General features: G+C 48.3%; 1 protein-coding gene and 1 long non-coding RNA gene across 8 annotated transcripts; one reads left to right on the plus strand and one right to left on the minus strand.

Annotated features, from left to right (window-relative positions):
* Nucleotides 1-15: 15 nt before the first annotated feature.
* On the minus strand, nt 16-7831 carry LOC115116110 (uncharacterized). Its single transcript, XR_010464888.1, has 4 exons — nt 7727-7831; nt 6448-7151; nt 873-1114; nt 16-785 (listed from the first exon to the last, which is right to left on the minus strand). It is a non-coding gene; the product is annotated as an uncharacterized LOC115116110 (long non-coding RNA).
* LOC115116288 (oocyte zinc finger protein XlCOF6-like) lies at nt 7351-15264 on the plus strand. Of its 7 annotated transcripts, none has more exons than XM_065023490.1 (10): nt 7351-7449; nt 10015-10217; nt 10347-10436; nt 10620-10697; nt 11138-11230; nt 11344-11470; nt 11593-12082; nt 12426-12484; nt 12944-14101; nt 14646-15264. In XM_065023490.1, exons 1-10 carry the CDS (start codon nt 7446-7448, stop codon nt 14837-14839), a joined length of 2496 nt encoding a protein of 831 aa, XP_064879562.1. In that variant the 5' UTR covers nt 7351-7445; the 3' UTR covers nt 14840-15264. The 7 variants fall into 7 exon arrangements, with proteins under 7 accessions (XP_064879562.1, XP_064879567.1, XP_064879566.1 ...); XM_065023495.1 differs by having other exon boundaries at nt 11593-12073; XM_065023494.1 differs by having other exon boundaries at nt 10350-10436.
* Nucleotides 15265-15286: the final 22 nt, after the last annotated feature.

The raw sequence follows: 15286 nt of genomic DNA on the forward strand, positions 1-15286 counted from the left end.
TGATACAACTTAGTATACATTTTACAATTAGAACAACCAAGTATTTTATTCAATGACTAGGGGAAAACAAAGATGTAGATGGGATACAATGTAAAAATGTAAATGCCCTTATTTGACTAAACAAACAACATCTTGAAATAAACACGTTGAATCGATTCTTATAAGTAAAACCTTTGGAAAAACATCCATACATTTCACTCATACACTACCACACAAACTATTTTAAAAGATACTGGATTATTGGGATTTGGGGGAATTACAGAGGTCTCTCTCAGCACAGCACTCTAGATTCAGAACAGGCAGTTAACCCACTGTTCCTAGGCCGTCATTGAAAATAAGAATTTGTTCTTAACGGACTTGCCTAGTTAAATAAAGGTAAAATAAAATAAAATAAATAAAAATAAGTGATGTCCGTATCTAAGCAGTTCTGCAAGGTTCATTACAACGCTAGGCAGTTCTGAGTGTTTTTCTGCAGTTCTTCCAGGTTCGGTGTAGTTCTGTCTAGGCAGTTCTATCCAACTATACGCAGTTGTGAGAGGTTGGGTCCAGTTCTAGGTGTTTCTGTCCAGTTCTAGGCTGTTCTACGTGGTTCTCAGGGTACTTTGACCCAAGTGGAGCTCCAGTAGAGTGGTTCTGGCAAGAGCACCACCTGCACACAACACGCCTGCTTCCTCCACAGCCACTCCTATATACACTTCAGGGAGAGAGAGAGTGTGTGAGAGAGAAACACTCCCTCCTCTGTGCAGGTCATCATGGCAGATGAGACCCACACAATCAGTGTCGCTCTGCAACACAAACACACAGATTTACTTTTACCAAAGTGTTAATTGAACAGAATGAGACTAAAGTAGTGTTCTCAGAAAGACCCCCACCTGGCCATCACACACACCGCCAGCGTACCGGAGACATGACGTTCCGCCTGCGGAACCGCGTTTGCATTTTAATCTGGAATGGCGGATGGAATCATGGAGGATCGTCGCTCAGTATTGGCTGGTATCGGGCAGCCAGGATCATTCATGGATGAGATGCATTGCAGGGAGTTTGGCCTGGCAGGAGACGTGGCCCTAGTAGTGGTATGGAGACGAGACAACTGTATCATCGTTGAGAGTTGAGCCTGAGAGAGAAACACACACACAGAGACAGAGAGAAAAAGTGCACGAGAGAGAGAGGAGGAAAGAAAAACAGAGAGATGAAGGGGAGTGAGGGGTTAAGTGACAGATAATTTACTGAATTAATCTGAATTCCCAACACAAGGAACTCAAGTAAACATACCCACCAGAGGGGGGTGTAAATGACGTATGCTCCTGCCTATTATAATCCCATTAGTCCCTGTCCCCTGGCTGTAGCTAAGGCACAGCAAAGCAATGTAACAACTTTTATTTCTCTGGCTGACAGTCACTGCCTTTTTGTCTTGACTTCCATCAAATGTCTAGCTGCTGTTTCCAGAACATGTGTTGCTGTCTGATAGGGATATAAAAGGGTCCATCTCCAAGAGGCCAGTTCGACATTTCCTCTGCTTCTGTTCTGGGTGGTGTCTCCCTGTAGCACCTTGTAATAAACCGGACAGATTTGGATTGACTTTACCCTACGACTGCTCTCCTGTCTGTTCTCCTGGAAATACCTAGAACACTGAGCGTGAGAAAGAAGAAACAGCCATCTACCTGTATTTTGGGGTTCAGGCTAGGAGCTAAAGAGCCCTGTGGTGGGTTGGTGTGTGGTAGGGGATCCTGGCGGAGTGACTGACCCTCCCCCTCAAAACTCACTCCTACTGGTCTGTGTATACAACTCCCAAAGACAAAGCAGATTCCTCTACAACAGTACCTCACATATACACAGACTCACTGGACAGGGTAGTGATTGCCGACGGTCTGCCCGTGGTGGAGCTTGTCGTTCGAAGTTGTTCTTCCTCTCCTCTATCACTGTCTCTCTTTTCTCCACCTCTTTATCCTTGTTCTGCTGCTTTCTTGTAGCGGCCCATCCATGTGGCATAGATGTTATCATCCTCCTCATCTCCCTCTTGTTGCTCCTCTGGCTCAAAGAGAATCCCATCTGGCTCCTCAGCATCAGAACCTTCTGGATAAATTAACACTATCCTCCAGTTCTGTTCCGATTCTATCCTCAGGTTCCATTAGAATTCTATCCTCCAGTTCTGTTCCGATTCTATCCTCAGGTTCCATTAGAATTCTATCCTCCAGTTCTGTTCCGATTCTATCCTCCAGTTCTGTCCCGATTCTATCCTCAGGTTCCATTAGAATTCTATCCTCCAGTTCTGTCCCGATTCTATCCTCAGGTTCCATTAGAATTCTATCCTCCAGTTCTGTTTCGATTCTATCCTCAGGTTAGATATCCTCATCCTTGGGTTCTGTTACAATTGTATCCTCAGGGTCCATGATACCTGCCATGAGGGGCAGGGGGGAGTGTAGGCTCACTCAGGATCCAGGGAGTACCGGAGGAGGGCTGAAGTAGAATAGAGGCTGGGTCAAAGGGTTGTGTTGAGGCAGGGCTGGGACAGAGGGTTGTATTGAGGCAATGCTGGGACAGAGGGTTGTATTGAGGCAGTGCTGGGACAGAGGGTTGTATTGAGGCAGTGCTGGGAGAACAGAGGGTTGTATTGAGGCAGGGCTGGGACAGAGGCTGGAGTTGAGAGCAGAGGCTGGTTGAGGCAGGGCTAGTTCTCTCAGAGGGCTAGCTCTCAGAGGGCTACTGAGGGTTGTATTGAGGCAGTGCTGGGACAGAGGGTTGTATTGAGGCAGGGCTGGGACAGAGGGTTGTATTGAGGCAGGGCTGGGACAGAGGGTTGTATTGAGGCAGTGCTGGGACAGAGGGTTGTATTGAGGCAGTGCTGGGACAGAGGGTTGTATTGAGGCGGGGCTGGGACAGAGGGTTGTATTGAGGCAGTGCTGGGACAGAGGGTTGTATTGAGGCGGGGCTGGGACAGAGGGTTGTATTGAGGCAGTGCTGGGACAGAGGGTTGTATTGAGGCAGTGCTGGGACAGAGGGTTGTATTGAGGCGGGGCTGGGACAGAGGGTTGTATTGAGGCAGTGCTGGGACAGAGGGTTGTATTGAGGCAGTGCTGGGACAGAGGGTTGTATTGAGGCAGGGCTGGGACAGAGGGTTGTATTGAGGCAGTGCTGGGACAGAGGGCTGGGTTGAGGCGGGGCTGGGACAGAGGGCTGGGTTGAGGCACGGCTGGGTTGAGGCGGGGCTGGGACAGAGGGCTGGGTTGAGGCAGGGCTGGGACAGAGGGCTGGGTTGGGGCAGGGCTGGGACAGAGGGCTGGGTTGAGGCACGGCTGGGTTGAGGCGGGGCTGGGACAGAGGGCTGGGTTGGGGCAGGGCTGGGACAGAGGGCTGGGTTGAGGCACGGCTGGGTTGAGGCAGGGCTGGGACAGAGGGCTGGGTTGAGGCACGGCTGGGTTGAGGCAGGGCTGGGACAGAGGGCTAGCTTGAGGCACAGCTGGGACAGAGGGCTGGGACAGCGGGCTGGGTTGAGGTAGAGAGTAGTGTAGATAGGCTAAGGTTAGAAGATGAGAAGATGGAGGCTATAGAAGAAGGATTTGCTGCTGCGCCTTTGTCCGATCACATCGCTGCCTGTTTCCCTCTACCCAGATCAGGGGTGAGGTAGTTCTCTCTCTCATACTGTATCACCTGTTTGGTGTGTGTGGCTAAGCTGGACACCACAATACACTGCTAGGCCACAGTCCCAACAGCGTGTTAATAGCAGAGAATCCTCTGTAATCTGTTTAACGCGGGGCTGACAGGGGGAGGTGCTGGGAAAGGGGAGGAGCTTAGCGATATAGAAATTAATCCACAAAAACATATTGTTTTTGTGGATTAATTTGGGTAGAGAGAAGGAGAATGGGGAGACCAATGAAGAAAGGGTGAATAGAAAGATGGCAGAGAGGTGGACGAATAGAGGGGTAACGGAGTAGGGGGATGAATAGAGGAGTAACGGAGTAGGGGGATGAATAGAGGAGTAACGGAGTAGGGGGATGAATAGAGGAGTAACGGAGTAGGGGGATGAATAGAGGAGTAACGGAGTGGGGGATGAATAGAGAGATAACCAAGTAACGGAGTGGGGGGATGAATAGAGGGGTAACGGAGTAGGGGGATGAATAGAGGAGTAACGGAGTAGGGGGATGAATAGAGGGGTAACGGAGTAGGGGGATGAATAGAGGAGTAACGGAGTAGGGGGATGAATAGAGGAGTAACGGAGTGGGGGGATGAATAGAGGGGTAACGGAGTAGGGGGATGAATAGAGGGGTAACGGAGTAGGGGGATGAATAGAGGAGTAACGGAGTGGGGGATGAATAGAGGAGTAACGGAGTGGGGGGATAAATAGAGGAGTAACGGAGTGGGGGATGAATAGCGGAGTAACGGAGTGGGGGATAAATAGAGGAGTAACGGAGTGGGGGATAAATAGAGGAGTAACGGAGTGGGGGGATAAATAGAGGAGTAACCGAGTAACAGAGTGGGGGGATAAATAGAGGAGTAACCGAGTAACGGAGTGGGGGGGGATGAATAGAGGAGTAACCGAGTAACGGAGTGGGGGATGAATAGAGGAGTAACAGAGTGGGGGGATAAATAGAGGACTAACCGAGTAACGGAGTAGGGGGATGAATAGAGGAGTAACGGAGTGGGGGGATGAATAGAGAGATAACCAAGTAACGGAGTGGGGGATGAATAGGGGTAACAGAGTAAAGGAATGGGGGGGATGAATAGAGGGGTAACGGAGTAGGGTGATGAATAGACGAGTAACAGTAATGGAGTGGGGGATGAATAGAGGGGTAACAGTAATGGAGTGGGGGATGAATAGGGGTAACGGAGTAGGGGGATGAATAGGGGTAACAGAGTAACGGAGTGGGGGGATGAATAGAGGGGTAACGGAGTAGGGGGATGAATAGAGGAGTAACGGAGTAGGGGGATGAATAGAGGAGTAACGGAGTAGGGGGATGAATAGAGGGGTAACGGAGTAGGGGGATGAATAGAATAACGGAGTGGGGGGATGAATAGAGGAGTAACGGAGTGGGGGATAAATAGAGGAATAACGGAGTAGGGGGATGAATAGAGGAGTAACGGAGTAGGGGATGAATAGAGGAGTAACGGAGTAGGGGGATGAATAGAGGAGTAACGGAGTGGGGGATGAATAGAGGAGTAACGGAGTGGGGGATGAATAGCGGAGTAACGGAGTAGGGGGATGAATAGAGGGGTAAAACGGAGTGGGGGATGAATAGAGGAGTAACGGAGTGGGGGATAAATAGAGGAGTAACGGAGTAGGGGGATGAATAGGGGAGTAACCAAGTAACGGAGTGGGGGGATAAATAGAGGCGTAACCAAGTAACGGAGTGGGGGATAAATAGAGGAGTAACGGAGTGGGGGATAAATAGAGGAGTAACCAAGTAACGGAGTGGGGGGATAAATAGAGGAGTAACCGAGTGGAGGGGGGGGATGAATAGAGGGGTAACCAAGTAACGGAGTGGGGGGATGAATAGAGGAGTAACCGAGTAACGGAGCAGGGGGATGAATAGAGGAGTAACGGAGTGGGGGGGATGAATAGAGGGGTAACAGAGTAATGGAGTGGGGGGATGAATAGGCGTAACAGAGTAATGGAGTGGGGGGATGAATAGAGGGGTAACAGTAATGGAGTGGGGGGATGATCACTTAAGTAGCTGCAATGAGCAGTAAGCATCTTACAAACAGTGAGAAGTTGGGCTAAAATTAGCCTTGCCAATGAACTTAAACGAGAGAGAGAAATACATGTTACCATACGCAAACACAAAAAAATAAAGCCAAAACTGTCAGAATAACTTCATTGCAACCTGGTTTACCCACTGGCCTGTTTTTGTGTCTTGAGTCTGCCTGTTACTGTCTGTTAGTGTGTATGTCTCTGTTATAGTGTGTGTGTGTGCGTCCCTGTGCCGTCCACATGGAGGGTCAGAGGTGAAGTGCCCTCTCCAGTGTGGTGCCTCTTCTGGTGTTTCTTTCGATCGCCATCTTGTGAGAAGCTTCTCCCACAGTCAGAGCAACTGTACGGTTTCTCTCCAGTGTGAATTCTCATGTGTGTGGTTAGTGTGTCCTGTTGAAAGAAACGTTTGTCGCAGCAGGAGCACTGGAGAGCTCTCTCTCCGTAATGGAACCTCCTCAGATGCCTCATCACTCCATCGGAGCGGGTAAAAGTCTTCCCACATACTGAGCAAGGATAGGCTTTCTTTTCAGAGAGTGGTAGCTCGTGTTTGCGCTTGTGTCTCCTGTACGTTGCATCGTGTCTGAAACTCTCCCCACACTCGTTGCAGAGGTAGGGTTTCTCTCCAGTGTGTATTCGCTGGTGATGTTTCAAACTATGTGCCTGTGTAAAACCCTCCCCACAGTGGGTGCATATGTATGGCATTTGTCCACTGTGTACTCTCTGGTGTCTTTCAAATTTTCCTTTGTGTAAGAACCGCTTACCGCAGTCAGAGCAGTAGAGGGCCAGCTCTTCAGTATGTACTGGCAAGTGTGTTGTTAGTTCTTCCAGGTCAGAAAAGCTCTCATCACACCTTGGACAGCCGTGAGGTTTCTTTTCCTTGTGTGTAAGGTGATTTTTTTCCAGATGTTTTTCAAGCTGCTCCAAATGGACAAAGCCTTTCACACAATCAGTACAGGGGTGTTTAAGTTTCTTCTTCTTTCTTTCATGTGTTTTCAGGTGTGATTTCAGATGATCTGTGCGGGTAAAACCTTTACCACACTCAGAGCAGAGGTACGGCCTCTCTGTCATATGAATTTTCTGGTGTGTTTTAAGATTATCCGAACGGGTATAACTTTTACCACAATCAGGGCAGATGTGACAAGGCTTCTGTTCTCCGGTATTAGAACTCTTGAGACGGTCCTCTGTAACGTGAGGCTCTTCTCCGTCCTCCTGTTTGATTTGCACCTGCAGTATATCTGTGTGTTGATTGTCCCTCTCAATATCAGCCATTGTCTCTGGAGTATCCTCCTGTAGCACTCGAAAGGAATCTTTTGATGATTCGGTCAAAAGGAGGACCACTTTGCTACAAAAGTGAAGGGGGAGATTCTAGGATTCTGATGTGTTGTCCCAGGTAAGGCTCTCCCGCTGGTGGTGTGGTGGACAAGATCTGATAGGATCGTCTCACCAAATACCATGTAGTCACGGTCTTGATGTAAAAAAAGAAAATATGAAAAACATGGTTAGCTAGTTCGTAGTTTGACAAAAGACAAAAGTAGGCAAATGTTTAGCCAGTTAGCTAGTTACGTGCCTAATTTGGTTGATTATCAAAATCCATCAGCTGTGTTGTTGTGAGTCGCAGAACGCACGCTGGCTATCTGCTCTATCAACTTCCGGTTCATCAAAAGTTTACGAGGAAACGAGCAGCTAGCCTTGCCTCTTCAATCAACATTTGTAAGATACGACTAAAAGACGGCATATAAGATTTCCACGGGGAAGCAATATGGGTATGCATTAATGTAAAGATTGTGGCTAGGTAGCTATATAGCTTACTCTTTCTAATCAAGCTGTCGGTGGAAGCAGGCCGTTGTGGGTGTAGTTTAACGTAGCTAGCTAACGTTAGTTATCTAGCTAAAGTTAGCTTTCGCTGACATGAGTTCTTTTCTCTAGTCTTGTTATCAAATATTATAGGCTAGCTGACGTTAGCTAGCTAAAATTGCACACTCAATTTCAGTGCATCTCCTGCGAAATGTGGGATTTACTGTAAAATATAGTCATACGTACTTGCTTGGCAGTATCATTCGGGTGGTGCTGTGGCCTATGCACCAAGTTTGCCTGCTAGGAGTCACGGGTAACTGCATACATTGAGCGTGTCTGAAAGTGGGCGTTGCGAAATAAGCGGGAGGATCAACAAAAGCGTAAATCTAACAGTTAATTGGGCAGATTGGTTGCCACTCAAAACCGTTTTGCGTGGCTGCTTCCTTGTAGCGTTTTTGCCAAACTCTGCATGGTCAATCCGATGTCTGCATTGGCCATGCAGCATTTACAGCGATATGTCCTCTGCAGAAGTCATTGCATTCATACCTGGAGTCCTGAGTGGCGCAGCGGTCTAAGGCACTGCATCTCAGTGTTAGAGGCGTCACCACAGGCCCTGGTTCGAATCCAGGCTGTATCACGTCGGCTGTGATTGGGAGTCCCATAGGGCGGCGTACAATTGGCCCAGCATTGGCCGGGGTAGGCTGTCATTGTAAATAAGAATTTGTTCTTAACTGACTTGCCTAGTTAATTAAAGGTGGACATGTATGTATGTATTTCTAATGGCAACAAATTAGTAATAGTGGGTAGAGCCAAGCACGAGCTAGCGAGATCCTATTGGCGCGTTCTAGCCAACATCTGCATATTTCCGTTAGGGAACGCCTACTTTGAAATGCGCGTGTGCAATAACTCAATTCGCCTTTGCACTCCTAAAGAACGTGTTTGTTTTTTACTTTAGCAAAGTGTAAAGTTTACAAAACTTAGTCCACTCTGTTTATAACATATTTTAGTTTTGGGAACAGAAAAACGTATTGCAAATCAAATGTTTCATAAATTTAGAAAATTAGCAGAATGTCGGCCAAAATACATCTCGTTAGATCTTCTCGCACTTCCATATTTGGTAGTGAGTGGAAACACCAAGCGAATGCTTCACATTTATACATCCGGTGAAATATCTCTAATTGTTCTGTGTTCATATTTCTTGCGCTTCGCGGATTAGCGCGGTGCTGTTGTAAAGGAAGTCTTCTTCTACGGTATTTTGGCGATCGCACAATTGAATGTGCATCCCGCCACCTACTGTGCGGGATGTAAACAGGACCCCGGTCCAAACAGATCTGATCCCTACACAGACTCAAGGGGAACCCGGAAGACCCTTCCGGCACCAGTAGCCCTCGCAATTCTTCCCAGCACACACACATGGCCAAATAGTTTACAATTCTTACATTAGTAGTGGTTTGGGGAGGAAAGCTCTGACAGAGTATCTTGCATAACCAAGCTTCACATGCGGACGTATTTACACTTTATAAAAAAACAACAGGATCGACAGACTTTATTTTCTCCATTCAGAACATTTGTCTTCACCAGTTTTGCTCGACGCGCTGCATGATTCGAACTCAGCATCAACATCTGCCATCTTTTCTGCCACGGTATTTATCCTAACCTGCCACGGTAATTATCCTAACCTGCCACGGTAATTATCCTAACCTGCCACTGTATTTATCCTAACATGCCACGGTAATTACCCTAACCAGTTTAGCTAAAAGGAAGCAGTTAGCAGTCACGCAAAATTACATTGAGTGGCAACTGCCCAATTAGCTGTTATATTTCCATACCCACTTTTGTTGACCCTCCCACTTATTTCGCAATGCCCACTTTCAGACAATCAATGTATGCAGTTTCTCTTACTTGGCCAGCAGTGGAGGCTGCTGAGGGGAGGACGGCTCATAATAATGGCTGGAACGGAGCAAATGGAATGGCATGAAACACATTAAAACCATGCCATTACCACAAGCCCGTTCTTCTCAATTAAGGGGCTACCAACCTCCTGTGTTGGCCAGCACAGCTCACAGTGTAGCTCTGGTCCAGGGCGTTAGCACATCCCTCTAATGCCCTGGACCAGAGCTATTCACAGTGATGACCAGTGGTGTGATTCTTGGATATGGTGAAATGTGTACTGTTTGAACACATGCATCTCACCTAACGTCCATCCTTCTTTAAAGTAAGCACTGCTGTACTATTAAGTAAGTAAGTAGCCTTGCATGAGTCTATTTCCTGTTTTCTGATGCGTGAGGCACCTTGATGTGTACTCCCTTTGGACAGGACATTAGTCTATCGCAGGTCTTTACCCCCAATCCATTGCTGAGTGCCATGCAGAGATGCATCTGGTCCCATTTTTACAGTCTTTGGTGTGACTTGGTTGGGGATCAAACGCCTAACATTCCATCTCAGGGTGGACACTCCAGAAGTATTCAAACAGGGCAAATGTGTGCTTTGTGTAGCCTGCCTGTCTATACTTACCTCCCCCTCCTTCCCCACAGATGGCCCCCTCCCTCTCTCTTCTCTGAGACTCCTGGTGCCACCGCTGCGTCTGATGTCTGCAGTCATGTGGCAGGTGGTGGGGCGGCGGAGTTTGGAGCATTATGGGAAGCTGGAGGACTTTGTGTGTTTGGTCACAGAGACAGTTCCAGAACTACTGACTGACAGCCAGAGAGCATTACTGCTTCTAGGCCTCAGAGCAAAGGTGTGTGTGTTTCTTCCAGCAGTAACCTACACAGTATTTTCCATGTGCTGCAAATCAGAAGTTCACCTCTGTTGTAAAGTGTTGCACAGTGTTGTAATTTTAAACGGACATCCTGATCGGTCCATCTAGCAGATGTCCCAGGAGTGGATAGTTGAGGATGTCACCCCAGAACTCATCCAGACTCACCTGGACAGGATCCAGTCCATCTGTCTGACAAAGGTGAGAGAGAGGGCTCATGGGAACTGGATTTTTACAGCCTGCCTTTTACTGAACCTATAGAGTGATAGGGTGGAGTAAAGGGAGGGAACCGAGTGCCAGAATGGGGACACACCTTTTCTGAGTGCTGAGAGGGAGGCGTTTGGCCCTGACACACACTAAGGTATGTGTCTGTTGTTTTTACAGTCCAGTGACAAGGCCTTTGAGGATGCCAAAGCCAGGCTCATGGCGTACACCCAGAGGAGTCCAGGAGATCAATGGGCTGTAAGAAAATGAATCTTTCTTCACTTGAGTAAGATGCAGCAGAGCAAGTGACAGCACTGTACTAAACTCTGAGTTCAGTGAAGAATTGTTCTCTCTCTGTCTACTATCTCTCTCTGTCTACTATCTCTCTCTGTCTACTATCTCTCTCTGTCTACTATCTCTCTCTGTCTACTATCTCTCTCTGTCTACTATCTCTCTCTGTCTACTATCTCTCTCTGTCTACTATCTCTCTCTCTCTGTCTACTATCTCTCTCTCTACTATCTCTCTCTGTCTACTATCTCTCTCTGTCTACTATCTCTCTCTCTCTCTACTATCTCTCTCTCTCTACTATCTCTCTCTTTCTCTGCTATCTCTCTCTCTGTACTATTTATCTCTCTTTCTCTGCTATCTCTCTCTCTGTACTATTTATCTCTCTTTCTCTCGTTACTATCTCTCTCAGTTTGGTCAATACTTTAATGCAGAGCTGGAGTCTCTGGTGTGTGTGTTCCTCTCCAGACTGGAGGAGCTGCTGCCAGTACCAGACTTTAAACAGGTACACAGTGACCGGCAACCACATGTCAACCATCAACTTCACTACTAAGAGACTACACAAGCTACATATTGACCACATTTACCAACCACACATCTCCCCCCTGTGTTCCCCAGGCTGCTTCCTGGCTTGACTCTGTCCCCGGTGGTGTGGATGAATGTCTGCAGTCTATCCCCCACAGTGACAGGCTGAGGTCTGTGCTGCAGAGCCAAACGTGCTGCCGGGAACACCTGATAAATAGAGGTACGTCACCAACCCTGCAGAAATCACCAACCCAGTCATAGTCTGTAGTCTCAGTTGTTTTAAAAGTCCAAAAAAATGTATTTGAATTGTTTACAACTGTGCTTCTCGCTTGTCTTGTGCAGACTCCAGCCCATCCCAGACCAACCTCCTCAGCTCTCTACCTGTTTGTCTTCCAAATTTGATGGTGTACCGTCCCTCTGCCGACTCTGACAGGGAGTCAGAACCCTTCCCTGAGGAAAGGATGGATGAAGAGAGAGGAGAACAACAGGAGAAGGTCTGCATCAAACGAGAGGACGACGAGAAATCGAAAGTAGCCGAGCTGATTGGTCAAGACCAGGAATCAGCCAATAGAGTGGCAGGGGAAACGGAAACGTCCAACCTAGGGATTATGGGTTTCATTGTTCAGAGCCAATCTATAATGATTATCCCCCAGCCGGGCCAGCACTCTCTTGCTGTCGTCTCCCAGTCTGCACCCACTCTCACCCTGCCTGTGGCCTGCAGGGGGCAGACTGCAGTCAACTCTCCCTCAGGACAGAGCAGGCCCTCGCCAGAGAGGAACACTGTTCCTGTGAGCAGCCAAAAGCCCCAGGCCTCACCGGGGAGGTATGTGTGGTCAGTATGTGTGTGTGTGTTAGGAAATGCAGTAGCGTGACAGTAAGTATGGACAGATTGTATCAGAATGGGTGTTTTGAGTGGTAAGTGTGTGTGTGAGTGGTAGTGTGATGATGGACAGAGTGTGTGTGTGTGTGTCTAACACCACACTGAGGAGGAAAGTGTGGTCAGCGTGTGTTTGGGAGTGTGTGTGTGGAATGCAGTAGCGTGACAGTAAGTATGGACTGATTGTATCTTGTGTGTTTTTAAGTGTACATTATTTGAACAGTGTGGAAACGTGAACTGTGTGTGAGTATTGGGTAAATGATGAATGAATAACATGACATGTTATTTCCCACCTCAGCATCATCCCTGAGTCGTCTGATAAGCCTGTAGAATGTATCAGGGTGGAGAATGACACAGGTGAGTGTCTTATACCCTCCTAACCACCTGCAGCTCACAGGAGGCTGCTGAGGGGAGGACGGCTCATAATAACGGCTGGAACAAAGCAAATAGAATGGCATCAAACACCTGTGTGTGGTTTATATGATACCATTCCACTCCAGCCATTATCACAAGCCCGTCCTCCCCACCAGCCTCCTGTGCTGCAGCTCCCTATCAGGTGTACGCATAAGATATTCCTATTTTGTCCTCCATTAAACTCCATTTCCCAATATCCTCTCTGGTTATCCTCTCGTGTGCCTTTTTTTAAATGTACATAGTTCTGTCCTTGAGCTGATCTTGTCTATTAATGTTCGTGTTATGTCATGTTTCATGTTCTGTGTCGACCCCAGGAAGAGTAGCTGCTGCTTTCACAGCAGCTAATGGGGATCCTAATAAAATACCAATTACCTCTCACCTTCTCTTCCTGTTTCCTCACAGACAGCCCCACGGGGGAGTCCTCGTCTTCCGAGACGCTCCCGTCTAGCGTATCCCACAATCCCCGGCGTGTTGCCCATAAGTGTCCGACGTGCGGGAAGTGTTTCATCTACCGTTCCCAGGTGCTGCGTCACCTGACCACACACTCGCGAGGCGGCCGCTACAAATGCGCCCAGTGTGGCGTTGGCTTCCCAACGCCCTGGAGCCTGAACGACCACAAGCGCTCTGTGTGTGTCAACGCCACCTTCGACTGCGCACAGTGCGGGAAGCGGTTTGCATCGCTCCGCGAGCAGTACCGCCACCGCCTCACCCACAAGACCAACACCTGTTTTCAATGTGGGGCGGGCTTTAGGACCCAGCTGGAACTGACCCGACACCACAAGACCCACTGGGCCCAGCCGCTGCACCAGTGCTGCCTGTGTGGCAAACGCTTCCGCCTCCTCTCCAGCCTGACCAATCACAAGCAGACTCACTCTTCCGGCGGCGGATTCGCCTGCACCCAGTGCGAGCGTGTGTTCGGCTCGGCGAAGGAGCGCGACGCCCACCGGCAGATGCACCGCGTACCCAAACTCGTCTGTCCTGTTTGTGGCGAGACATTCACCTCGCAGGCCAAACTCATCAAACACCAGCAGACTCATCCGGTCCCAGAGGGGAGCGAGGGCCAGAGGTACAAGTGCCGTTACTGTGAGGAGACGTTTACAGGCCTGACCCTCATGAGGATCCACCAGAGAAGCCATCTTGTGGACAGACCTCATCAATGTGACCAGTGTGAGAAGAACTTCACTACTCTGGGGTCCCTCCAGTCCCACCTCAGAACCCACTCGGAGGAGAAGCCCTTTCTCTGCGCCCACTGCGGCAAGCGCTTCCGGACCAAAGACGGCATGGAGGGACACCTCCGGATCCACACGGGCGAGAAGCCCTTCCACTGCTCCTACTGCGGGAAACGCTTTACGGCGCTCGCCGGGTTGAACGTTCACGTGCGGCGGCACACGGGCGAGAGGCCGTACGTGTGTGAGGTGTGCGGAAAGGCGTGGCCCTCTGGTGGGGACTTGCAGAAACACATGCGCTGTCACACAGGAGAAAGACCTTACAGCTGTGTTGACTGTGGGAAGACATTCTCCATATCCTGTCACCTGACAGAACACATGAAGACACACTCAGGTCAGAACCAGGGGCTTGTAGTTAAAGGGATAGCTCAGATTTTGGCAATGAGGCCCAAAGAGTCCGATGAAGTTGTGGATACCATTTTTATGTCTCTGCGAGCAGTTTGGAGGAAGTTGCTAACTAGCGCTATTGCATTTGCTAAGTCCCTGTGTAAGAATTTCCACAACAATACCCATAGACTTCGTCATTGCGCTAATGCTAGTTAGCATTGGCACGTGAAACTACCTCTAACTTCCTTCATACTGGACATAGAGACATATCATCTGACTCTGGGGAAGTAGATAAAGGGACAACATCACGAAGTATCCCTTTAAGGGGGGCGTTGATTTAACAACTATATGGTGTATATGAATGATACTGTTGTCATTTGTCCAAGAAATGCTAAACATGTTTGTACTTTCATATGTGATGCAGGACATATGCAGTGCGTTTATGCATTTGTGATCGATGATAATAAAACAAACAATTTAATCGTAGTTCTGTGTAATCTGAAGTAACTGTAATCTTGATTTACAGTCCTTAATACTGTCCCGTCCCTCAGGTGAGAAGCCGTTCTCTTGTCCAGAGTGTGGGAAGAGCCTGAAGAGGAAGTTTGATCTGAAGAAGCACCTGTTGACTCACTCTGGAGTGCGTCCGTACCCCTGCCCTCACTGTGACAAGAGCTACACCCGCCGCACACACCTCAACAGGCACCTACAGAAACACTCGGCCGAGCTGTTAGCAGCAGCATTGTAGCCAGCATCATTTGCCCATGGATGGACATCTCAATAGTATTCTCTCCCTGAAATAACAATGGGCTCCCATCACCAAGATTCTGAATTGGAATCCAATGACTTCGAGACTAGAGGAACAGAACGTTCTGCCTATGGATGGCAGGGGAAGCAATGTCTCCCTGCTGCTTGAGTTAGGTTGAGATCATGGGACTTTTCCTGATTCATCTTGTGTTAATCAAGAATATGATTTGTGTGTGGTCTGACTGTAGTCTGTCATTATCAAATAGACCTAAAGCAATTTGTCTCCTATGTCGTGGCCTCTCATTCTTTGGTAAAATAGTTGACTGATGGGTAACTGTTGCCTGAATAATGCCTCTTCAATTTATATCCTGTTTGTAATTCAGTTCAATATTTCTTCTGTGCTTTGATAAAACCTATCCCAAGTTCTACCTGTGTTGGCATTCTTCTT

Source organism: Oncorhynchus nerka, linkage group LG2, assembly GCF_034236695.1.
Source record: "Oncorhynchus nerka isolate Pitt River linkage group LG2, Oner_Uvic_2.0, whole genome shotgun sequence".
Taxonomy (NCBI): domain Eukaryota; kingdom Metazoa; phylum Chordata; class Actinopteri; order Salmoniformes; family Salmonidae; genus Oncorhynchus; species Oncorhynchus nerka.

Bases quoted from the DNA above. Each gene is read 5' to 3' on its own strand.
- LOC115116288 (XM_065023490.1), top strand. The intron at 10,437-10,619 runs GTGAGAGAGAGG...TTGTTTTTACAG, and splicing joins AGTCCATCTGTCTGACAAAG to TCCAGTGACAAGGCCTTTGA. The intron at 12,485-12,943 runs GTGAGTGTCTTA...GTTTCCTCACAG, and splicing joins CAGGGTGGAGAATGACACAG to ACAGCCCCACGGGGGAGTCC.